The following is a 25,640-nucleotide window of genomic DNA, read 5'->3' on the forward strand; positions in this document are numbered from 1 at the left end:
GTAGGCCTAAGTTAACCGTTCTAAAACTTCCGCTAGACTTTAGCCACACGCCTCCTCTTTCAATAACCTTGAGGGGTTTTGGCGTAATCACGGGGTTAAAGGGTTAGTTCACCCAAAAATGAAAATAATGTAATTTATTACTCACCCTACAGTCACTCACTACAGTCGTAAGACCTTCGTTTATCTTCCGAACACAAATTAAGATATTGTTGATAAAATCCGATGGCTCAATATGAGGCCACTTTTGAGAGCAAAGCCATTCAAACTCTCATGGTCCATTAAAACATATATGAAACTGTTCATGTGATTTAATATTATAAAGCGACAAGAATAGGCTACTTTTTGTGTGCCAAAACAATAAATAATAATAATTAAATAATAATAATAATAAAGACTTTTCAACAATATCTAGTGATAGGCGATTTCAAAACACTGCTTCAGATCTTTACGAATCGAATCATTAAATCGGAGCGCCAAAGTCACGTGATTTCAGCAGTTTAGCCGTTTGATAGGAGATCCGAATCACTCATTCTAAACAAAAAAGCTCAGAAGCTTCATGAAGCAGTGTTTTAAAATCGGGATTATCCATATTGTTGAATAGATGTTATTTTGTTTTTGTTTTTTTTTGCTCACAATAAGTATTCTTGTCGCTTTATAATATTAGGATAGAACCACTGAACTCACATGAACTGTTTCAAATATGTTTTTAGTACCTTTATGGATCTTGAGAGTTTGAATGGCTTTGCTCTCAATGGAGGCCTCACTGAGCCAACGGATTTTATTAACAATATATTAATTTGTGTTCCAAAGATGATTGAAGGTCTTATAGATGTAGAACGACGTGAGGGTGAGTAATAAATGACATTATTTTCATTTTTGGGTGAACTAACCCTTTAACTTCTCAGGCAAAAGCAAAGCAGGCTCGCATCTGTTTCAATCGCTTTGAGTTTAAAGCTCTCAGCTCCCTCCAGCGATGAAAGACATTAGCGATTTGTCGCCTTGCTCCTTTTTGGTCCTCTCGCTATAGTCTATTTATTCTCCTCCTTATTATCCTCTGTCTTATTCTTTTTAGGCCGTTTGGCTGCGTAAAACGTTGAGAGATAAAACATTAGGTGAGTTAGTTTTTATTATTTAATAATACATTATTTTGAACCTGTTCATGGTTCTTCTGAAAATGTTTTTTTCCCCTAAAAAAAATTACATTTATTCATTTTATAACTTAAATGCTATTTTAATTTGATCAACATTGTAAAGTCTTCAATTACGTAATAATGGTGTTCAGTATCATATCATATTCAGTATCATATCATGTAGTTCAGTTGATGTTTTAATATTTTAACACAATAAATAAGAATAAGACAGTTCTTTCAAAATCAACAAAAACCTTTACCTGACCATGTTAAATACCGATGGATCTGACAAATATTGACGGTGTTGACAAAGGTCCAGCTGGGGCCAGATATACAGTATGTAAATATAATTGAAACAACATTAGAAGAATTTCCCATATGCAAAAAAAAACAAAAAAAAAAAAAACATTAAATCACATTAGACTTTTTGAGAGCACTTGCCAACCATCAGACATAAAACCTGATGGAGTTGATGTCTGACGGAGTTTGCAAAACTGAGTATTTTTCCACCTTAACCACGTGTTGTACAGTGGAGCAATTTTGTTCTTAGTTGTAGCTGCCTTAGTAAACATATCAAAAATGCCAAGATTTATCCCACAACTATTTGACGGGATGACGGAGTTGACATGTTAAAGCTGTGACCTCAGAGACATTGTTTCATTGTTTGTGTAAAATATAAAACTTCCAGGACTAGTGTCCTACTGTGAGATCCACAATTAGCAGCAAAAGGAAAGGGGTCCTCAGCGTTTAAGATGACCATGACATTGCCTGATTTATTGAGAATTATAAAAAAATTGACAGAGTTGACTCAAAGTGAGGACACAACTTTGATAGTCATTTTTTTATATGGAAATTATAATTCAAGGTTTAATTTTTGTAATGTCTGATGTATTACAGATCTCTACCTTTCAATTTAAATGTATATTTTTGAATTTGTTGCATTTTTTAAACACTTTATTTGGCAATTTTACAGTGTGACCTCATGCTGAGGACTAAATTACATGTATTTTCCAGGTATAGAGCATGTAATACAAACAAAATGATTAAAAAATAAAAGCAATGAATGTCCCGAGGATCCAGAATTCCTTTAGATTTAAGTATTTTTATTTTGATTAATTTATTTATTTTTAACATAAAGAGGGTGTATAGTTTTGTCTCTTATCTTAAGAATCAGTGATTTCAGACCCTCTAAACACACCTAGCTCATCCTGCTCTAAGTTTTTGGTTTCCCTTATATTGACGAGATGGTCCTCACTGCAGAACACAAGATCCAGGGGGTGGGGTTGGATCTAGATACAACTCCTAACACTTTACATATACCTAAACCTACCCTTCTCCACCCCCTGGATCTGGATCCAACTCCTCCCACTTTACATATCCCTTAACCGACCCGTCTCCACCCCCTGGATCTGGAATGTTCTGCAGTGAGGGGCTACTGGTAAAATGGCGTCTCTCTTTTCAGGATGTTTTTTTTTTTTTTTTTATGGTTTACAGATTCTAGTGCCATCACAGAGTTCAGCCTGACGTATCACAATGACAGCTATTTCAGTGAAATCTTTCAGAAAGAAGGAAGTTTTTCTACAATAACATAAAAATGTCTTAATTATTTGTTATATAGGCGTATTGAATTTTCATTGCATTAAAACAACATATTGTATCACATAATAGCTTTCAGCATTTTCAGCTCTACCGGATCAATCTCAGCCCCACAAGTGATTTTTTTTTTTATCAGTCTTCAGCATTAATTATATTGCAAAATTGAGATCAATTTTGGAAAAAAATTTTGCTTTTGTAATTGACATCCCGTTTCTCATAAAAAATGTGTATGATTTGTATTTTTTATAGATTATGTATAAGGAGAGCGTGAACATTTGTCTGTGAGTTTTCATGTGTGCAATGAGATGTACAATATGAGAAGTATGAATGAATTCAAACAATCTATTACTGCTTTGGCTGTGCCAAACAAATTGCTCCCCCGAGAGAGACTTTAAATTGGTTTGGTTCTGAGAAAGGTTTGCTGACAGTCTGACACAAATTACTAAACATCAACACAGTGAGAAATCAATGGACATATGTTGCCTATTTACGACTGGCAGTCAATTTTTAATGAGCTCTTCAATATTTAATTATAACAGTCAGTTAAGGTGCTATACAATTAATCACATCATAAATTGTTCATTCCATGTAAACAAAAACAGTATCTTATGCACATGGGACTATAATTTATTTCAATATATGACCCATGCTGCAGCAAGCAGTTTTATTATATATGTCTATATGTATACAGTATATCATAAGATGCATCATAAGAGGTAGTCATCCAGAAAGCAACAGCAGCTACAGTTTATGGCAGCATATATAAGGCAAAACATGCTAAAGCATCAGGCCACAAACTACTGAGAAATCAATGCAACATATATGGCCTGTATTATAAGATCAGCAATCATGACTGTTTAATAAAAACATTACTGTTCCATTAAACAATCAATTAAAGGATAATACAGTATATAAAGCTACATATAAAAGCTACTCTATAAAGCTACATTTAAAGGGTGTAAGCTTAACTTAGTATTCAATAAGAAAAACAGTCTCTTCCTGTGCGTACGATTGTACATTACTTCAAGGCTGTGCATGCTGCATCATGTAAACATTTTATATATATATACACAGTGTAAGATGTGCCATAGTATCTAGTGGACCAGAAAGCAATGACAGTATGAGTCCGCGTATGTAATCAGCACATGTGTTGGCATATACTGTATGCAGATTTTTTCTTTTACTAAAAATGTGCTTGTTTTTAAAAAAAGATGGCTGATGAACAGCTTGAGAAAATCACAATTATAAAACTTTGTTAATGTCCTTTCTTGACAGTTTTCCATAGGCCTCAGAATATTTTGGTTTAAAATAAGAAAAGTCTGAATATTGGAGTAAATAATTTCAACAGTTCTGCTCATCTAAATAGGCATGCATTATATAAAGATTTAGTGAAAGAGTAATGTTTTTCACTGAAAGTGCTGTACTCTATAATGTTAAAAAGAAAACACACAAAAATCTTTTCCTTCACAGAAGTCCTTCAGAGATTATAATTCAGTTCCATTGACAGCATTTGAAAACTCAAACGTTAAGAGTCATGGCGCAGATGTTCTGAGGCACAAAGTCCTTGGCTTATTGGTCCCGCTTCAGAGAGAAATTCCTGCCGCTCACTCGTGCTCTCTGCTCTCTGCTTTTGTCTTCAGAGATTGCAGTTTCTGCCTCCCATGTTGGCTCTCCTGAAGGGTTGTGCTGCCAGATAGCAGGCTTATTGTGTAGGGTGAAAACCAGTCTCTTTCAAAAGCAGCAGTCAGCTGCTGTACAATTGAGTCCTGCCCTTTCCGCTGGTTCTCTGATTCCTGAATCACCAGCCCGGCTCCTGCGTTGAAGGCAAACTCACTGCCAACCCAGTCCAGATTCCCTTTTGTAAAGAAAGTTTGAATATTAATGTGAATACGCTAAATTGTATATGAAGCAAAGAGGATCTATTATGCCCTTTTACAATGTCTTGATTTTGTTTTTGGGCTCTATTAGAATAAGTATTCATGCTTGAATGTTCAAAAAACACTGTACATTGTTGCAGCTCCTGTCAGTAACGCTCTGTTTAGTCCCTGTTTCTATGAAGCCCCTCCTTCTAAAAAGTGCAATGTGCTCTGATTGGACAGTTGGGATCAGTGTGTTGTTATTGGTCAACATTTTGTGTGTGTTTCGGAAATGTCACGCCCTTTACCATAACCATGTTTTCCGGGGTGGAAAAAACAGCATGTCTTGGACATGGCGACAACACACCACTAACGCAACTCAACCAGGCCCCACCCCTTTAATTTGCATATGCTTTGGCAGGAATTATTTAAATGAGGAATATTGTGACGTGTTCGTTCCTGGAAGAAAACTCAAGACTACAATTGAGGCATTTCAGGGTGTTCAGAAACAGTGTGCAAAAACCAACATTACACACTGATGTATTAAAACCAACATTACAGAAAACTGAAAATGTAAAAAAGAATATATATATAATTGGTCCTCTTTAATATGATACAGCTGACAACAAAATAGTTATATAAGAATATAAAAGAATTATTTGCATACTTTTCATTTTACTACTATCACTTTTAATATTACATTTAATAAAAAAATACAAACTAAATAAATTGAACATTTCATAAAGGTTATTTAGTAACACTTTACTTTTTGTTAACACAATAAAGTTTCATTTGTTAACAATTACTTAACATGCACTAACAATGAACAATACTTCTACATAATGTTTAATAATGTTTGTTAATGTTTATTTGTTGTATCTGTTAATATTCCTTAATGCACTGTGAACTAACATGAACAGACAATGAATAGTGTTTATATTAGCAAGCATTAACAAAGATTAATAGATGCAGTAAAACTCATAGTTCATGTTAGCTAACCCTTACAAAAAATAAGTATATTTCAAGTTCATTTTATCAAAGCATACTTGAGTAAAGTTCAAGTATATATTTAAGTATACCTCGTGTAGCAAATAATATCAATGTACTAGAAATATACATGAACGTTTACTGTTTCAATACTACTTGGACTAAATTTTATACACTTATATATACTAGTGTTTAAACATATACTTTATATAATATAACCTTTTTACTAATATAATCCTCAAAATGGATCTTTACAAAGTGTTCGTCATGCATGCTGCATGCATACATCGGTTATGCTCCGTGGCTAACGGCTAATGCTACACTGTTGGAGAGATTTATAAACAATGAAGTTGTGTTTATGAATTATACAGACTGCAAGTGTTTAATAATGAAAATAACGACGGCTCTTGTCTCCGTGAATACAGTAAGAAACAATGGTAACTTCAACCACATAACAGTACATTAGCAATGTGCTAACGAAACATGTAGAAATTGTAAAAAAGACAATTTACAAATATCACTAAAAATATCATGTTATCATGGATGATGTCAGTTATTATCGCTCCATCTGCCATTTTTCGCTGTTGTTCTTTCTTGCTGACCTAGTCTGATGATTCAGCTGTGCACAGATCCAGACATTAATACTGGCTGCCCTTGTCTAATGCTTTGAACATGAGCTGGTATATTCAAATATTGGGGGCGTACATATTAATGATCCCAACTGTTACGTAACAGTCGGTGTTATGTTGAGATTCGCCTGTTCTTCAGAGGTCTTTTAAACAAATGAGATTTATATAAGAAGGAGGAAACAATGGAGTTTTAGACTCACTGTATGCCTAGATAAATACAATTTTTAATTCTAGGGCACCTTTAAGTATATTTCTAAGAAGTAGGGAATGCATTAACTAATGTTAACAAATGACACCTTACTGTAAAGTGTTACTGTTTATTTGTTAATATGTCTTTTTTTTACCCCTTTTGCACCTTTGTTATTTTACTTATTAATACTTATAGGCCTGGTTTCTCAGACGGGGCTTAGCCTCAACCATGATCAGGCCTTAGTTCAATTAGGATATAAGAATCTTTTATAAACTTACACTAGAAAAAAACATTACTGGTGTACATCTTGAAACAAAACAATGGCACTAACATATTTTAATATATGTCAGTATAAGTTGCTTTCAGTTAAAGCAGCTCAAACATGCATTTTAATCTGGGACTATCTTAAGCCTTGTCTGTGAAACTGGGAGATAGTTATTTTTTTTAACTTATTTTTAACTGCTTCTGCAATGTACAATATCTGTCAGTTTATGTCATGCCAGTAAACCACACTAAATTTAGTGTGTGTGTGTGTGTGTGTGTGTAAGAGAGAGAGAAAGAGAGAGAGAGTCTTACCAATGTATCCTGCGTTGTCTGTCACCATAAATTTATTCTCATTTATTCTATGCTGAAATCCTCCCATCTGCTCCTTGCCTCTGTAAAACCTCTGAATCAAAACAAACACGCATATATAAAATACAGCCTATTATAAAATAGATTTAAATATATGTTTGGGTGTGTGCACATGTATATCAACAGATCAGTAAAGTAGATTCTTTCCTCACCACCTCTATAGAACAGACTGGCAGTCCTGTGCATAGAGCCTGCATTGATGTAATAAAGTTAAAGGTCAGCGGATGTGTACGTGTCCATAGACTGATTAAGAGACGAACTTTGACCTCTCTCAGTACTACAGCCTCCCGGAGCATCTCGTCTATTGGCGACCAGTATCTGAACCAAAAAATAATAAAAGTCATAAATTTTCAAAAGAACACTTTTGTCCATTTATAAATAGCTCTGAAGAGTTACACTTCAAAAAGTATATTATTAGTATCCTTGTCTTGTTTTCCAGTGAAAATACCTAAGCATCTTTCAAGACAAATTCACCTGAAAAGCAAAAAGGACCTTTCTTGAGATAAATTATACCTTTCTTGATAAAATCTTTATTAGTTAGATACATAAGCTTCTCAATTTAAAATGGCAAAAAGACATAATTACAATAAACATGTTGCTCATCTTCATGCTGACTTTAAATTTTAAAAATAAATAAATCAAGTTGATTAATATAAATTTATAAGTAAAAATACAAAAATGAAAAGCATAAAATATAGCATGAATAGCTTAACTACACACACACACACACACACACACACACACACACACACACACACACACACACACACACACACACACACACACACACAAAAAGTTAAACCTTTAAGAGATTTTCTAAATAATTTCAATGTCTTTATTTTGAAATGTGTATTGTCTTAAATGTTATGCCCGCTTTTACAAGATATAATACAAGTCTCAGGTGTCCAAATGAGAGAAATAAAGTGCAGAGGTGTTGTGTGTGTGCTGTGTGAACATGATGATTATTGCACGAAAACATTCAGTATTCCCCAAAATGAATAAAAACAGTGAAATTCAATCTCAGAATTTCCTTAAGGGCCTTAAAATTTGCCAAAAATAGAGCTTTTTGTTGTTATTAAAAACAAGCAAGCTCAGCCCAGGTGAGAAAAGTAACACAAAAGTAAATTTTACTTGTTTTATCAATATACATTATATTTTCCTAGCATTAGTCCCGCTCATTTGCAGGGTCCACTACATCAGAATCATCCACACCCGCACATTGGATTTGGCAAAGGTTTTACACCGGATGCCCTTCCCACACTCACACAAACTCCTACAGCCAATTTGGCATACCCAGTCCACCTAATGGCCACCTAATGTCTTTGGACTGTGTGGAGGAAACCAGAGCACCCTGAGGAAACCCACGCTGACACAGGGGGAACGTGCAAACTCCTTGAACGGAGGACCTACTTGCTGTGAAGCGACAGTGCTACCCACTGAGTCACTGTCCTTTTTAACAGCTGTTGTTAGTGCTGAAATGTAAAAATGACCAGCATTACCTTATGATTGGTGATCCTCTGAAGCTACGGTTGACTAAGGGCAGGTAATCAGTTACAGAGATGTAGATGAATCTCTTTGCTTCTCGAATCACATGTCGTATAGCATCTATATCTCTGCTTCGACCCTTGGGGCAAAAGAGATCTGGAGACGTCTATGAAGAAAAGTAGGGGGGGGGGGGGGGGGGGGGGGGAGAGAAAACAGCAGTTTTCTTTAAAAAAAAAACATTTTTCATTTCATCTGGCCAGCACACCAGAGCAAGGTAATGAGATGGCCATCTGTGTACATACATCATTGTCAGGAGAATTTTATCACTGAACTAGAAATGTCTCCCTACAGCCTATAACATTATAGCACTATTCATTTGAATAGGATGATGGATTTCTCAAAGGTATCGAGTAAACATCCTGTTGCTGGAAGGGAGTCAAGATTCATTACACTCAAATCAGAATCCGATGACCAGTGTCCTCACATGTGACGCAGCTGGGTGTGGGATAAATTACCTGCAGTGTGAGTGATCTTTCCTTTAATCAGATAATATACAGTGAAACCAATGAAAGAGCAGTTTACACGAAAATCTTTGTAATTAGAATGGACATAGACGAAAACATATTACAAACTGCATGGAACTGGGGAATTGATCATGACATGTTTGTGCAGTAAAATATCAAATGTATTAGTAAGTACAGTCATGAAAATGTTTCTGCATTTTTACATTTTTACTGAAGATACAGTGGGTACGGAAAGTATTCAGACCCCCTTAAATGTTTCACTCTTTGTTATATTGCAGCCATTTGCTAAAATCATTTAAGTTCATTTTTTTCCTCATTAATGTACACACAGCACCCCATATTGACAGAAAAACACAGAATTGTTGACATTTTTGCAGATTTATTAAAAAAGAAAAACTGAAATATCACATGGTCCTAAGTATTCAGACCCTTTGCTGTGACACTCATATATTTAACTCAGGTGCTGTCCATTTCTTCTGATCATCCTTGAGATGGTTCTACACCTTCATTTGAGTCCAGTTGTGTTTGATTATACTGATTGGACTTGATTAGGAAAGCCACACACCTGTGTATATAAGACCTTACAGCTCACAGTGCATGTCAGAGCAAATGAGAATCATGAGGTCAGAGGAACTGCCTGAAGATCTCAGAGACAGAATTATGGCAAGGCACAGATCTGGCAAAGGTTACAAAAAAAAAATCTGCTGCACTTAAGGTTCCTAAGAGCACAGTGGCCTCAATAATCTTTAAATGGAAGACGTTTGGGACGACCAGAACCCTTCCTAGAGCTGGCCGTCCGGCCAAACTGAGCTATCGGGGGAGAAGAGCCTTGGTGAGAGAGGTAAAGAAGAACCCAAAGATCACTGTGGTTGAGCTCCAGAGATGCAGTCGGGAGATGGGAGAAAGTTATAGAAAGGCAACCATCAATGCAGCCCTCCACCAGTTGGGGCTTTATGGCAGAGTGGCCTCTCCTTAGTGCAAGACACATGAAAGCCCGCATGGAGTTTGCTAAAAAACACCTGAAGATTCTCTGGTCTGATGAGACCAAGATAGAACTTTTTGGCCTTAATTCTAAGTGGTATGTGTGGAGAAAACCAGGCACTGCTCATCACCTGTCCAATACAGTCCCAGTAGTGAAGCATGGTGGTGGCAGCATCATGCTGTGGGGGTGTTTTTCAGCTGCAGGGACAGGACGACTGGTTGCAATCGAAGGAAAGATGAATTTGGCCAAGTAGAGGGATATCCTGGATGAAAACCTTCTCCAGAATGCTCAGACTGGGCCGAAGGTTTACCTTCCAATAAGACAATGACCCTAAGCACACAGCTAAAATAACGCAGGAGTGGCTTCACAACAACTCTGTGACTGTTCTTGAATGGCCCAGCCAGAGCCCTGACTTAAACCCAATTGAGCATCTCTGGAGAGACCTAAAAATAGCTGTCCACCAACGTTTACCATCCAACCTGACAGAACTGGAGAGGATCTGCAAGGAGGAATGGCAGAGGATTCCCAAATCCAGGTGTGAAAAACTTGTTGCATCTTTCCCAAAAAGACTCATGGCTGTATTAGATCAAAAGGGTGCTTCTACTAAATACTGAGCAAAGAGTCTGAATACTTAGGACCATGTGATATTTCAGTTTTTCTTTTTTAATAAATCTAAAAAAATATCAACAATTCTGTGTTTTTCTGTCAATATGGGGTGTTGTGTGTACATTAATGAGGGGAAAAAATGAACTTAAATGATTTAAGCAAATGGCTGCAATATAACAAAGAGTGAGAAATTTAAGAGGGTCTGAATACTTTCCGTACCCACTGTAACAGAGTAAAATACATGGCAACTAGCCCCTTCTTCCCTTTGTACTTTAAAAATAGATGTACACTGGTAGATCACAGAGTCAGACAAAGCAGAGAGATATTTATTGATCTCACCGACACATAGGCAGAAGCATCTGTATTGTTGAGTCTGAGCTGGAGTGGCTGGTCTTTGCTGAACACGGCCGTGACTCTCTTGGACCAGATTGAAGGGATGTAGTCTCTGTACTGCAGCTGCCAGTAGAAAGAAAAGATCCTGTGCAGGTCCAGAGCCAGACAACTACAGTCGTACACTATCACCCCAAGCTCCTTCAGCTGAAACAAACAAAACAGGAACAAGAATCACAATATCTCTACATGAAATGTGAAATGTTCTACTTGTAAAGTGTGCTGGTGCTGTTCTTCAAACTAAATGCTCCTAGGTTTCATATATTTTGCAATAACATTCATACATCATCCAAGTGCTTTTCGAGGCCACAGTAAATCGAAATTCTTTACCTTGGACAGCGCCTTCCAGTTCATACCAGCACTGCCAATGTAAATGTGCTTCCTGTCTACTACCCAAAAGCAGGAAAGCAGTCTACCTCTGGTGAGGGCTGTCATGTTGACATAGCGGACTTCTGCATCTGGGAGAGACAGACAGGGCAATTGTTGGGGAACAGTTAAGCGCTCAACCTTGACGAGAGATCGGTCTGTCTGTCATTCAACTCTGGCATAAACAATATTGCACATTCGTGATGTTTTGACCTTGTGCGTCGCCTTGGGGGACTAGAGCTGAGAAAAGCTCAAGGAGCTATGCCAGGTTATGACAGACGGATGCCTGTGTGTGTGATCTTACAGCGTTTGCCTCGAGAGAACTGCTTTAGTACTTTATTCAGCACTTCAGCAGACAGAAATCAATGCATCACTAAACATAAGAGAGATTTGAGTTCACTTACAGCGGTCAGACATGCTTTTTATCTCAATGGAGTTGGGCTGGTCACTGACAATCTTTAATTTGACACCTCGAGACTTCAGGTTTAATAATCTCTGAAACAAATACTGACCCTGGAAAACAGGAAAAGATTTTATAATATTAGTACCATACGCAATAAATGCCAATGACAATAAATCTATAGAATTTACCAGTACATGATCATAAGTTGGAAGTATATGCACAATATATCTGTACTACATTGGTTATTGGCCAATATTATTTTTATCATTTTAATTCTGATATTTTGTGCATACTTATTTCCTCAGGTATGATGGTAAAAATTATGAGATGACAGAAAAAAAAAATTATTTCAATGTTTTTGCATTCGCTCACAAAAGTATTACATTCCCCTGAGAAACGTTCCATTCTTTCGCATAATTGTTGCATTCCCCTGATAAATGTTTTGCATTCCCAGAGAAACGTTGCATTTACTCACAAAAGCTCTCTTGCCAAATTATTGCACTTCCCATATATATTTTATCCTCCCATCTCATTTTTTTTTGCCATCACCATGTCCTTTTTTGGGCTCCATAAATGCAGGCTAACTAACCTGATAGGCAGAATAAAGTCGTGACCCCTGATCGGCGGAGGTCAGAGCCCAGTATGGGGACACTATCTCAACTGACAGTTTTGCTTGGTCCAAAAGGTGGTTGAGACCCACAGAGAGAGGGACATGGGTTGAACTATTGAATGACAGCTCCCCTGGGATGTTCTCCACAAGGACAATGCTAAAAGCACATTGATGTAAGAGATGTTAGTTTGCTGGATATCCATAGTTTTATTATATAACTGTTATATAACTGTTGGGCAAGCAGTTAAAGGGTTTGTTCACCCAAAAATGACAAGCCATCCTAGGTGTATATGACTATCTTCAAAGCAACAGGATGTTTACAGACAAACACAATCGGAGATATATTTAAAAAATATCCTTAGTCCTCCAAGGTTTATAATGGTTGTGAATGGAAGCCCAAATTGTGAAGACGAAAAAAAAAAAAAAAACATGCATCCATCCATAAAAAAATGAATCCATATGACTCCGGGGGGTTAATAAAGGCCCTCTGAATTGATGCGTTAGTGTAAGAGAAATATCCTTTTTTAAAACTTTATAAAGTGAAATAATGAGCTTCCGGCGGGACAGGACATCCATACGCATTCGATGTACTTCCAAAAAGTGAACTTCCGTGACGTAGTACACAATGACATGATGTTCTACACTACGCTAGTACATCATGTCATTGTGTACTATGTCACGGGAGTTAACACTTTCTGGTCGTACGTCGAATGCATGGCTGTCCCACCAGAAGCTCGTTATTTTACTTTATAAAGTTTTAAATAAGGATATTTCTCTTAAACAAATGCATTGATTTGCTTCAGATGGCCTTTATTAACCCCCTGGGGTCGTATGGATTCTTTTTTTTTTTTTTTTTTTTTTTTAATGGATGGATGGATGCATTTTTTGTCTTCAAAATTTGGGCTGCCATTCACAACCATTATAAACCTTGAAGGACTAAGGATATTTTTTTAAATATACAGTTGTGGTCAGAATTATTGGCACCCTTGGTAAATATGATCAAAGATGACTGTAAAAAAAAAATCTGCATTGTTTATCATTTTTACCTTTAATTCATAAAAATTGCAAAAATATAACCTTTCATTGAAGGAAAAGAATTTAAAGTGGGTGGAAAAATCACATTATGAAATAAATGTTTTTTCTCCAAAACACGTTGGCCACAATTATTGGCACCCTTTTATTCAATACTTTTTGCAACCTGCTTTTGCCAAGATAACAGCTCTGAGTCTTCTTCTATAATGCCTGTTTGGAGAACACCTGACAAGAGATCAGAGACCATTCCTTCATGCATAATCTCTATAGATCTTTCAGATTCCCAGCTCCATGTTGGTGCTTCTTCTCTTCAGTTCATTCCACTCATTTTCTTTAGGGTTCAGGTCAGGGGACTGGGATGGCCATGGCAGAAGCTTCATTGACACATTTTTGTGTTGGTTTTAATGTTTGTTTTGGATTATTGTCCTGATGGAAGATCCAACCACGACCCATTATTGGATTTCTAGCAGAAGCAATGAGGTTTTTATTTATTATCTGTTGGTAATTGATAGAATCCATGATGCCATGTATCTGAACAAGATGTCCAGGACCTCCAGAAGAAAAATAGGCCCACAACATTAAAGATCCAGCAGCATATTTAACCGTGGGCATAGGGTACTTTTTATCCATGTGTGCACCAAACCCATCTGGTGGGTTTGCTGCCAAAAAGCTCTTTTTTTAGTTTCATCTGAACATAGAAGCCGATCCCGTTTGAAGTACCAGTCTTGTCTGACAACTGAATATGCTGGAGATTGTTTCTGGATGAGAGCAGAGGATATTTCTTGAAACCCTCCTGAGCAACTTGTGGGGATGTAGGTGCTGTTTGATCATTTTTTTTAGGCTTTCTGAGACTCAAGACTCAAATAATCTCTGCAATTCTCCAGCTGTGATCCTTGCACTCTAAAAAATGCTGGGTTAAAAATAACCCAAGTTGGGTTGAAAATGGACAAACCCAGCGATTGGGTTGTTTTAACCCAGCGGTTGGGTTAAATGTTTGCCCAACCTGCTGGGTAGTTTTATTTAAACCAACTATTGTTTAAAAATTGCTATATGGCTAGCTTAAAATGAACCCAAAATAGTTGGGAAATTAAAAACCAGATGCAATTAGAGGCAACAATAATAGACAAAAGGTGAATGTTTATTAATAAGCTTTTTTTTTTTGTTTATTAATAAGCTTAATATTTTATTAATCTAAATTTAATAGTTTAATAGTTTATTAATATAAATGTATTAATAAGCAATTTAATAAATGTTTATTGTTTAATAATTATTCATTGAAAATTAATAAATGTTCATTTCCAACATACAGTCATTTTTAAACAATAGTTGAGTTAAATAACACTACCCAGCAGGTTGGGCAAACATTTAACCCACCGCTGGGTTAAAACAACCCAACTGCTGGGTTTGTCCATTTTCAACCCAACTTGGGTTGTTTTTAACCCAGCATTTTTTAGAGTGTGGAGAGTCGTTGGCCACTCAAACTCTCCTTCTCACCGTGCATTAGGACGATTTAGACACACGTCCTCTTCCAGGCAGGTTTGTAACATCTTTAGTTGATTGGAACTTCTTAATTATTGCCCTTATAGTAGAAATAGGGATTTTCAATGGTTTAGCAATTTGTTACAGCCATTTTCTATTTTGTGAAGCTCAACAATCTTTTGCTGCACATCAGAACTATATATAAAACGGATTGTTACTGCAATGAAATACACGTTATGTGCTATCGCTGCACTGTACAATGGTTTAAGTTACTACAATTCAATGTAGGTGTTTTGTGTTATCTCTTCAGTGCAGGAGGAATACATTACACTAAAAAATGCTGGGTTAAAAACAACCCAAGTTGGGTTGAAAATGAACAAACCCAGCAATTGGGTTGTTTTAACCCAGCGGTTGGGTTAAATGTCTGCCCAACCTGCTGGGTAGTTTTATTTAACTCAACTATTGTTTAAAAATTACTGTATAGCTTAATTAAAATCAACCCAAAGTATGTTGGAAATGAACATTTATTAATGTTCAATGAATAATTATTAAACAATAAACATTTATTAAATTGCTTATTAATAAATTTATATTAATAAACTATTAAACTATTAAATTTATATTAATAAAATATTAAAGCTTATTAATAAACATTCACCTTTTGTCTATTATTGTTGTCTCTAATTGCATCTGGTTTTTAATTTCCCAACTATTTTGGGTTCATTTTAAGCTAGCCATATAGCAATTTTTAAATACTAGTTGGTTTAAATAAAACTACACAGCAGGTTAGGCAAACATTTAACCCAACCCATTTGCTGGGTTTGTCCATTTTCAACCCAACTTTCAACCCAACAGCATTTTTTAGAGTGTAGTTATTGTGTACAATGTAAGGAAAAATTGAATTTTATATAAATTTCTTCTATTCACAGTTCTTGATAATGTTTATACTCTTGTGGAACAGGTTATGGCTGAAAAATGTCATGTTCATAATCACCCTGGTGTGCTAAAAAAAAAAGTAAATATGAATGGGAATATACTTCAGAGATATTTTACTCATAAAAAATTCTAGGGGTGTTAATAATTGTGGCCAATGTGTTTTTGAGAAAAACATTTATTTAATAATAATGTCATTTCCCCCCACTTTTAATTCTTTTCCTTCAATGAAACATTAGATTTTTGCTAATTTTATGAATTAAAGATCAAAAGGATAAACAATGCAAATGTATTTTTACAGTCATCTTTGATCATATTTACCAAGGGTGCCAATAATTCTGACCACAACTGTATCTCTGATTGTGTTCGTCTGAAAGGTAATCATATACACACCTAGGATGGCTTGAGGGTGAGTAAATCATGGAATAATTTTCATTTTTGGATGAACTAACCATTTAAGTCTTGAAGGAATGAAAAAGTATAATGATTTACTCATTTACATTACATTACAATCATTCATTTAGCAGTTTTAAATCCATTTGAATTCCTTTCTACCATGAAAAAGGTGGATTCTAGCAACTCTTTTTAATATTCATCATAGAAAATCAATGAGGAATGGGGCTGTTGAGTTCCAAAATGACATAAAAAGCATCATAAAGCTAGTCCTCACAACTCATACACAATATTTCTGTGTGAGGAACAGACCAAAACTGAACTTGATATTTAACAAAAATCTGCCATATCTCTCCTTGGGATGTTCATGAGGGAAGCAGTGATGGCCGATTCATTAAAAAATTATTACTTTTAGTCAGATCTTTTCTTTCATTCAATCAGTTCAGTTCACAACAGTCTAAATGATTTAATTATGGTTAACAGCTCACTGGAGGGCAAGGTTATTATCATTGCCTAAAACTAAACTGAAATAAGTTTAAGTTGAAGCTAAAATCATTAACTGGAAATAATTTAAAACTAAAACTAAGCAAAAACTGAAAGAAAAAAAAAAAATTAAACCTAAATAGCATTACTAAATAATAATAATGATAAATTGATGAAAGCACAGAACGAAATTTCTAAAAAAAAACATTCAAGTAAAATTAACATGAAAACTTAAAAATATTCAAATAAAAGCTAATTTCAAATATTAATAAAACTATAATAAAAATAAAAAGTAAAATAAAATTGCTAGAAGGAACCTGAATTAAATTTCAGTCTGTTCCTCACACAAAGCTACAGTGGCATACAAGTCATATATTTTAACTTGTATAATCATTTTATGAAACTGTTGTGCCGCTCCGGTCCACATTTTTTGCACCTGCATCATAAAGTGTGGTGTTGGCCTACAGTATGTTATTCAGAATTTCTTTTGTTCTATGGATTAAAAAAGTCATATGGGTTTGGATCAACATGAGTGTGAGTAAATGATGACAGAATTTTGTGTGAACTATACTTTTAAGTCAGCTGTAAAGTTTAAAGCTGTTCCAAATAAAGAGGATATACACTGCCAAGATGCAATTAACTAGCTCATGTTGGCTGAAGATACAAAGCACAGAGATGAATATGCTGTACTTTTTGGGTCTTTTTAAATACCGTAGCAAATAAAATCATCAGGGTATGATCTGTGAAGACTGCTTCTTACCGACAATTTTTGCTGCAGTTCTCCTCAGTGACACCATCCTCATCCTCTCCCCAGATATCCACAGCAGAGAAAATTAGAGCCACAAGGACAGCAAAGCAGCAAACCAGTGCAAACACAGCAATACACTTCTGCTGGGACTGTAGAAGACATACAGAGAGAAGGTCTGCCAGTCACATCTTTCAGATATAAGGTTAATGATAAGGCAGAGGCCATTTGCACTAAGTATAAATAGCATCTAACAACATTTTACACTTAGTGCAAAGAAAATACTGCTCTTTTTTCATTTAGTGTAAATAGCATTGATTGCTGTTTGCACATAGTGTAAATAGCATTTAACTCCCTCTGCCTTACTGTATCTTATAGCATTTATTGCAAAAAAATACTGATATTTGCAGTTAGTGTAAATAGTATTTAATGCAACAATGACAACATATTCAGTGTATACAGTATGATTACATTTATTAAAGGTGCCATAGAATTGAAAATTGAATTTACCTTGACATAGTTGAATAACAAGAGTTCATACATGGAAATGACATACAGTGAGTCTCAAACACCATTGTTTCCTCCTTCTTATGTAAATCTCTGTGACGAGCAGGGCGGGCGAGAGCCGTGAGGGAACGGCGCGAGGCCGGTGACGCGAGTGATAATGAGCGTCACCTGCGAGGCGTGCCGGCCTCGAGTCTCTCACGGAGGAGCTCCGGAGGCATAAAAGGAGGAGCGCCATCAGTGAAGGACGAGAGAGGACCAGGCCTGGACTTTATTTTATGTTTTATTATGTTTGTGTGGCCGGCAGACGTCCGCGAGGGTCTGCCGGCATTACTTTCGTTTGTTTTGTTGAATGTTCGCCGGTTCCCGCCTCCTTCTTCCCACATCTACTAACCTTGTTACAATCTCATTTGTTTGTTATGCAACAGTCGGGATCATTAATATGTACGCCCCCAAATTTTGCATATGCCAGCCCATGTTCAAAGCATTAGACAAGCCAGTATTAACATCTGGATCTGTGCACAGCTGAATCATCAGACTTTATGCAGGTAAGCAATCAAGGACAATAGCGAAAAATGGCAGATGGAGCAATAATAACTGACATGATCCATGATAACATGATATTTTTAGTGATATTTGTAAATTGTCTTTCGAAATGCTTCGTTAGCATGTTGCTAATGTACTGTTAAATGTGGTTAAAGTTACCATTGTTTCTTACTGTATTCACAGAGATCAGAGTCATGTCGTTATTTTCATTATTAAACACTTGAAGACTGTATAATTCATAAGCACAACTTCATTCTTTATTATCTCTCCAACAGTGTGTAATGTTAGCTTTAGCCCGTTAGCCACAGAGCACTATCAAACTCATTCAGAATCAAATGTGAACATCCAAATAAATACCATACTTACATAATCGGGTATGCTGCATGACGAAAACTTTGTAAAGATCCATTTTGAGGGTTAAAGAACTTTGAGCTGTGTGAACTTTGTTTATGCAATGTATTATAGAGTCGCGAGCTTGGGGGCGGGGAGCACAAGCATTTAAAGGGGCCGCAGCCTGAATTGGCGCATATTTAATGATGCCCCAAAATAGGGAGTAAAAAAAAAATGAATAAAAAAAAATCTATGGGGTATTTTGAGCTGAAACTTCACAGAAACATTCAGGGGACACCTTAGATTTATATTACATCTTGTCAAAAAAGCATTCTGGGCACCTTTAAAATCATAAATAAATGCCGTCTTATTGAGACATTACTTGTCCCTGTCCCTAAAGCCCACCCCTAACCCTACCCATTAAACACTTTATTCCCACTATTTCTATACTTGCTAGTCACTTTATTCCCACTTTTCGAATATTTTCTTCATTTTTATTTTAAAAAAGCGCCTTTCCAAGCTGATATGTGAGAGAAGAGCTGATGAGATAGGAAACAGTTTGGAAAAAGGCGGATTTGAACTTAGGTTGGTTGTGTCAAAAGCTAATTCCGCCTACCTTATTCTTTACAACTACTGTTATCAGATGGGTTTCTTTTGTAATTTTGTCTCAACCAGGCATTGATGGTCAGAGTTAGTGTAAATATCCTCTGCCGTCAAAGTGGGCTATCTGCACTTGGTGTAAAAAGACACTCCGTTAGGATAACTTTGTCTTGACTCATTTAAGTTATTCTGATTTCAGATAGTGACAGTTCAAATTTGCAGGGTCAAGATTTATGTTATTTAAAATTCTACTTTTCTGCTCTGGAATCTGTTCCCAGTTATAATATTTTATGACTGAGAGAGAATGATAGAGCATCTCTGTCAAAATTTCCACCTGAATTTTATTATACAGAAGGATGGCCTTTTTTAAGAGAGCTTTCCTTGCATGCATGGTGGATTTTTCTAAGGTATTAAGGTATAAATGTTTGTGAGTGTCCTCTCTATATAGCATTCTCTCCAAACCACTGCTGTAAACAAGCATCAGCATGAAACCGAGGAAAGTGTCTATAAATATTGATGTGGTCAGTGGATAACGTGGTGTGCTGTAAGGCAGTAGTTCTCATCTGGTGGGTTGCTGATGGTTATGGACAGCAGGGAAAGAACAAAAAAAATTTTTTTATTTGAAAGAAATTAATACTTTTTTTCAGCAAGGATGCATTAAATTGATCAAACATGACAGTAAATCATTTATAATGTAACAGAAGATGTCTGTTTCAAATAAATTCTGTTCTTTTGAACTTTATACTCATCAAAGAATCATTGAAAAGTGTCACTGTTTTCACCAAAATATTAAAGCAGTCATGACATGCATTTTTTTTTTTTTTTTTTTTTTATATATGTTCATTGAGGTTCACTTATAATGTTAATAAAGTTTTTGCACAAAAACAAAACAAATGTATATGTCAGAAAAATGTCTGCTTTAATGACTGGCTAAAGTCATTACTGTACTTGGAAAACAGTATTAACACCCACTCGCTATTTGTTAAGTGTTTTGAAAATGTTATCCATATAAAATTTGCAGACAAAGCATTATAAAATCATACTTATGGTTTTGTGAAGCAGCTGCTGTCAGGTCCAAGACAGCTAACTGTTTCATTTGTCAACAAAAGTTTCTTTGCAAACTCATTTACAAGGCAATCTGCAGTCAAATTCTCTGAACAAACATATAATCCACCGACGTGATCCAGGACATTAAAAATAAACCACTTGTTCCTGATGCTGGTATCTTTCTGAAGTCTCCAAAGAAATTAGCAAATGAGCTGTTTAAACAGGACGCATCAAAGCGAACGTTCCTTTATGCATCTATTTGCTCCTCACCCTCAAGCCATCCTTGGTGTATATGACTATCTTCTTTTAGATAAACACAATCAATATTCTTAGTCCTCCAAGGTTTATAATGGTTGTGAATGGGGGGCCATGTTTTGAAGACAAAAATAATGCATCCATCCATAAAAAAAAAAGTAATCAATACGACTCCAGTGGGTTAATAAAGGTCTTCTTAAGCGAAGCAATGTGGTTTTGTAAGAAAAATATTCATATTTAAAACTTTATAAATTCAAATAACTAGCTTAAGGCAGATGACCGTACACAGAATTCTCTAGTCGATTTGCGGCGGAAGAGTGTCTTTTGACTTGACACACAACGTAATGATGAACACGGAGGCGCAGAGGATAGAGCAAAACGAATCACTGGTCATGGATAAAATTATTTTTTTTAAAGAGAAATGTTAGAGGATTTCGCTATGAGAAAAGAGGAGCTTAAATTTGTTGCACAGCCTTATTTGTTTGAACCGCGAGAGGCGTCTAAGCTTACAATACATCCTGCATCAAAAATCGCGTCAGAGGTTTACTCATTTGGCACAAGTCGACTTGCGCCTTCTGCGTATGGTCATCCGCCGGAAGCTAGTTATTTAAATTTATAAAGTTTTAAATATTGATATTTTTCTCACAAAAATGCTTCGCTTCGCTTCAGAAGGCCTTTATTAACTCACTTGTGTCGTATGGATTTTTTTTTTTTATTGGATGGATGCATTATTTTTGTCTTCAAAATGCTGCCCCCCATTCACAACCATTATAAACCTTGGAGGACTAAGGATATTTTTAAATATATCTCTGATTGTGTTCGTCTGAAAGAAGATAGTCATATACAGCACACCTAGGATGGCTTGAGGGCGAGTAAATCATGGGATAATTTTTGGGTGAACTAACCCTTTAAGTATGGCAAGCCGTTTTAGCCTCAAATACCCCTGGCTGTACTAGTCATAATTTAGTTTTGAATATTCAAAATTCCAACTCCAGACATCTATTCTGCAATTTTGACTTGTCGTAATTGGAATTAAGATATCTACAATGTTATTTTGACTAGACATATTTCTTCCATTCACTTTCATTGGAAAATATTTTCTGATATCTACAAATGAGTTTTGACTAGGACAAAATTTTAAGATATCTATAATTGATCTTGTACTAGGCATAATTCAAATTAGAGATATCTCAAATTACAATTTTACTAGTGATAATTAAATTTAAATGATAATCAAAGTATTTAGACATATCTCAAATTGAGTTTCTTACTAGTGCAATTATACTATCTTTAATTATCATTCTGACTAGTCAAATTATAATTATGAGTCACCGAAATACAATTGTAGGCCTACCCATCTAAAATATATTTATGGATGGTCAAACCAAAGTTTTATATGAAACGGCTTGTGATAGTATGGCATCTGAATGCTAGTGGGCGGGGCCTATGGTGTGATGATGTAAAACTATTCATCGATGTCTTGCTCCGGAGGTACGTGCAAATACATTTATCTGTGTGACATCACGAGTCCAAAAATATCCAAGTCATTTTTGGAGCTTTATTAAATAAATGCTTTGTTTGTAATGAGGAGGACACTTTAAGCTATATGAAACTTGCAGGATGTTTTAACAAAGGCCTCTTACATTGTTTAATATCAAGGTAATTTTTTTTTTTTTTATTTCTCATGTCATGACCCCTTTAAGCAGCACAACTGTTCACAACATTGATAATAAGAAATTATTCTTGAGTTTATCCTCATACTCAGAAACAATGCAACATAATAAAAAATATGACCTGCACTACACAAATACAGAACCTATAAAAACAGGTTGACTATTTTAAGTCATAATTAGTTATATGGACATTTTATATTCAGAAATTTAATTACATCTCAATATTGTATATTGTTTATTTTTTGTTGTAACTATGTTGTAAAATATGGATCCTGATGAAATAACTATTTGAGAACAACTGCTGTAATGAACACAGAACGTTTCATTTTCCCTCCACACTAGTGCACACTAGATTTTTGCTTAGCGCAGCACTTCCCTGAACATTTCTTCCCTGAGAGAGATTGTCTCCCTTCCCATCTGTTGGCCTCCATCAGAGTACCAGTTTTACAGCTATCTGCTGAGTGACATATACATCATATATCATTTTCCTCTGAAAGAGACATGCAAAGTGAAGTTTAATTAAAGAGCAAGGAGTACACCGCAAGTATTTGCCTTCTTGCCCTCAAAGTGGATTTAGTCGATTAGTGTCCCTTTTTTACCCTTACACACTCATGTACAGTCAGCCACGACTGACTTTACTGTATGTTTGGATTCCCACAGACCAAATGTTGGAGGAAATAAATAAATAAAACTGACATTTAAGATGTTATTGAAACTGTATCCTTTTTTTTTCTCTCAAGGGTTTGAATAACAAGTTTGAATATCAAGTGGTTTAAAATCAGATCAGAAACACTGGTAAAAACATGTAACATGATATTTCCAGGTAAGACATGCCAACATTCCTGTCTGAAAATTTAGTTTGAACCATATCCCTATGCTTAAACCTAAGCCTAACCATAAGTTATCTCTAAAATCAGAGGGATATGATTGAATAACGAAGCATAAACTTGACATAAACTGTAAACTTGTTCCTCATATCTGATTGGTTGACTGGAATGTTGTACTTGGTGAAATCACATTCACCTACACTGAAGTGTCTAATATGTTAATGTTTTCTTGAGCCATTCAAAAGGTCTTGGGGTCTCTCAGACCACAAGAGAATGTGATATTTTGAAATTAAATCACTCAGGAGTCAATTAGTGTTACAGTATTTAGATGGCTAAGAGCATATGCTGGAGTAATCAAAAGATATGTCAGATTTCTACCACTGTAATAAAAATGAAATCTGTGTCTTGCCGGTGGCAATGGAAGGATTAAAGTTGTCTGTAAACAGTCTTTCTCTGCCTGAAGGGAAATCCTGTCAAATTACTGCTGTGTTTGCACTGAGCTGTCTGTGCTGACGATTTGATTGACATGACGATGTGCTGCTGCTCCTTCCAACCTTATCTACTACTTTTCAGAGTTCAGTCTTGCCGAGTTAAGCGTTCTGACATACAATCAAAAATGCCTGACATGCAGCTTAGTCAGACATGCTGTTGCGAATCAACGTGTGAGAGGAAAATTTGTTTTTACAAAACATTTTCGCACAAAATTCAATAACACACAATGCATTTGCATGTTTTTTAAAAAATGCATGCAATCAATTGCCATCACTGATGGTGGTAAAAAATATATTTACATTTATTTATTTTGTAGATACTTTTATCCAAATACAGCAAGCAATTTGTATTGTAAGCAAAAGTATTTCATAAAGAGGCAAATAAACACAAGAAGTGCTCATGATACAAAGTTTTAGACATTGTTTAGAGTAGCATAAGCTGGAATATGAAGGGATTAAGGGAAAGTGAAGCACAGGTTTTTATGATGAGGTTAAGTGCTCACGGAAGAGACGAATTTTCAGCTGTCTTTTGAATATATGTTTAAATATATATATATATATATATATATATATATATATATATATATATATATATATATATATATATATATATATATATATATATAAATTATTATCTGCTAATCTTTCTATGTATCTGGTAATTATGAGTAATTGGGTAATTCTCATAAATAAATGTCCAGGTCATATTTCACATTATTATATTATATTATATTATATTATATTATATTATATTATATTATATTATATTATATTATATTATATTATATTATATTATATTATATTATATTATATTATATTATATTATTACAAAAACTATTATAAAAAGCATTTTTAAAGGTCTGCATTTTGAAATTATTTTCATAAAATTAAGCATATTATCCCAAAAAATTGCCATTACTGTAACACAAATATCTCATTGTGTGTGTGTGTGTGTGTGTGTGTGTGTGTGTGTGTGTGTGTGTGTGTGTGTGTATATATATATATATATATATATATATATATATATTTTTTTTTTTTTTTTTTTTTTTTTTTATTACTCATAATTATCAGATACGTAGAAAGATTAGCAGATTATAATAAAAAAAAAATTTCGGCATTATTTTGTTTGGCAATTGATATATATTTATATATATATAGATCTATATAAAATATCATTTAATTTCAATTTAAAACGCAGACACTTTCTATGGTAAAATTCTGATGGGGTTTTAAGAGCCTGAAGAGAAAGTTAACCCTCACCTTCATGATGTTCTCCTGAGTGGCAGAGCCTGGCATAACAGCATTTAAGTTCCTTCAGACTTCAGGAAACATGGAAAACGAGACGCTAGTGCATTTCATCATTGTAGTCTCCTTGGTAACGTGTCCCGCTCAGCCTCTCTCTTACGCTCATCACTGTAATGGAAGTGCAGGTCCTCGGAATGATATAGTGGGTGATAGATAGTGTGCCTCTTGTTTTAGCACCCTGAGCTCATGCATGCTTCCACTGGCTGTGTGGTTTCCTCGTCTCAACTCCATAGTGATGGAGACAGAGAAAAGAGAGAGGAGGAGAGAGAAAGACATGGTCCACTCCCTCTCTCGAAACATCCAATGCTGGGCTAACACAGAACAATCCCCCTCCCCTCTGCATCTTTCTCACCTGCCCTGTGAAGCAAAACTCTCCTGGCCGAGTGCAAATGGATTTGGCATCAGCAAAAAGAGCACGGGGAAAAAAAGACATGTTATAAAACACAACCTTCTGACTCCAAGTATCTCTAAGGTATTGTCTCCTTTCCCTTCAGCACGGCAGAGGGGAAGTTCAACACAAGCATTAACGAGCTTGACACGTTCCCTATAAATAATTCAGCATCATTGCAACTGGCTGGTCGGCTCGTGAACTAATCTATCAAGTAAGTTG

General features: G+C 35.4%; 1 protein-coding gene across 1 annotated transcript; it reads right to left on the minus strand.

The window, feature by feature from the left end:
- Positions 1-4,330: 4,330 nt before the first annotated feature.
- On the minus strand, positions 4,331-25,021 carry pld5 (phospholipase D family member 5). The gene is made up of 10 exons (XM_067374395.1): positions 24,986-25,021; positions 17,468-17,604; positions 12,367-12,544; positions 11,779-11,887; positions 11,339-11,466; positions 10,958-11,155; positions 8,521-8,672; positions 7,174-7,339; positions 6,965-7,055; positions 4,331-4,581 (listed from the first exon to the last, which is right to left on the minus strand). The coding sequence occupies exons 1-10, from the start codon at positions 25,019-25,021 to the stop codon at positions 4,331-4,333; spliced, it is 1,446 nt and encodes a 481-aa protein (XP_067230496.1).
- Between the last annotated feature and the right edge of the window lie 619 nt (positions 25,022-25,640).

This window comes from Chanodichthys erythropterus, chromosome 21 (genome assembly GCF_024489055.1).
Source record: "Chanodichthys erythropterus isolate Z2021 chromosome 21, ASM2448905v1, whole genome shotgun sequence".
In the NCBI taxonomy this organism is placed as follows: Eukaryota; Metazoa; Chordata; class Actinopteri; order Cypriniformes; family Xenocyprididae; genus Chanodichthys; species Chanodichthys erythropterus.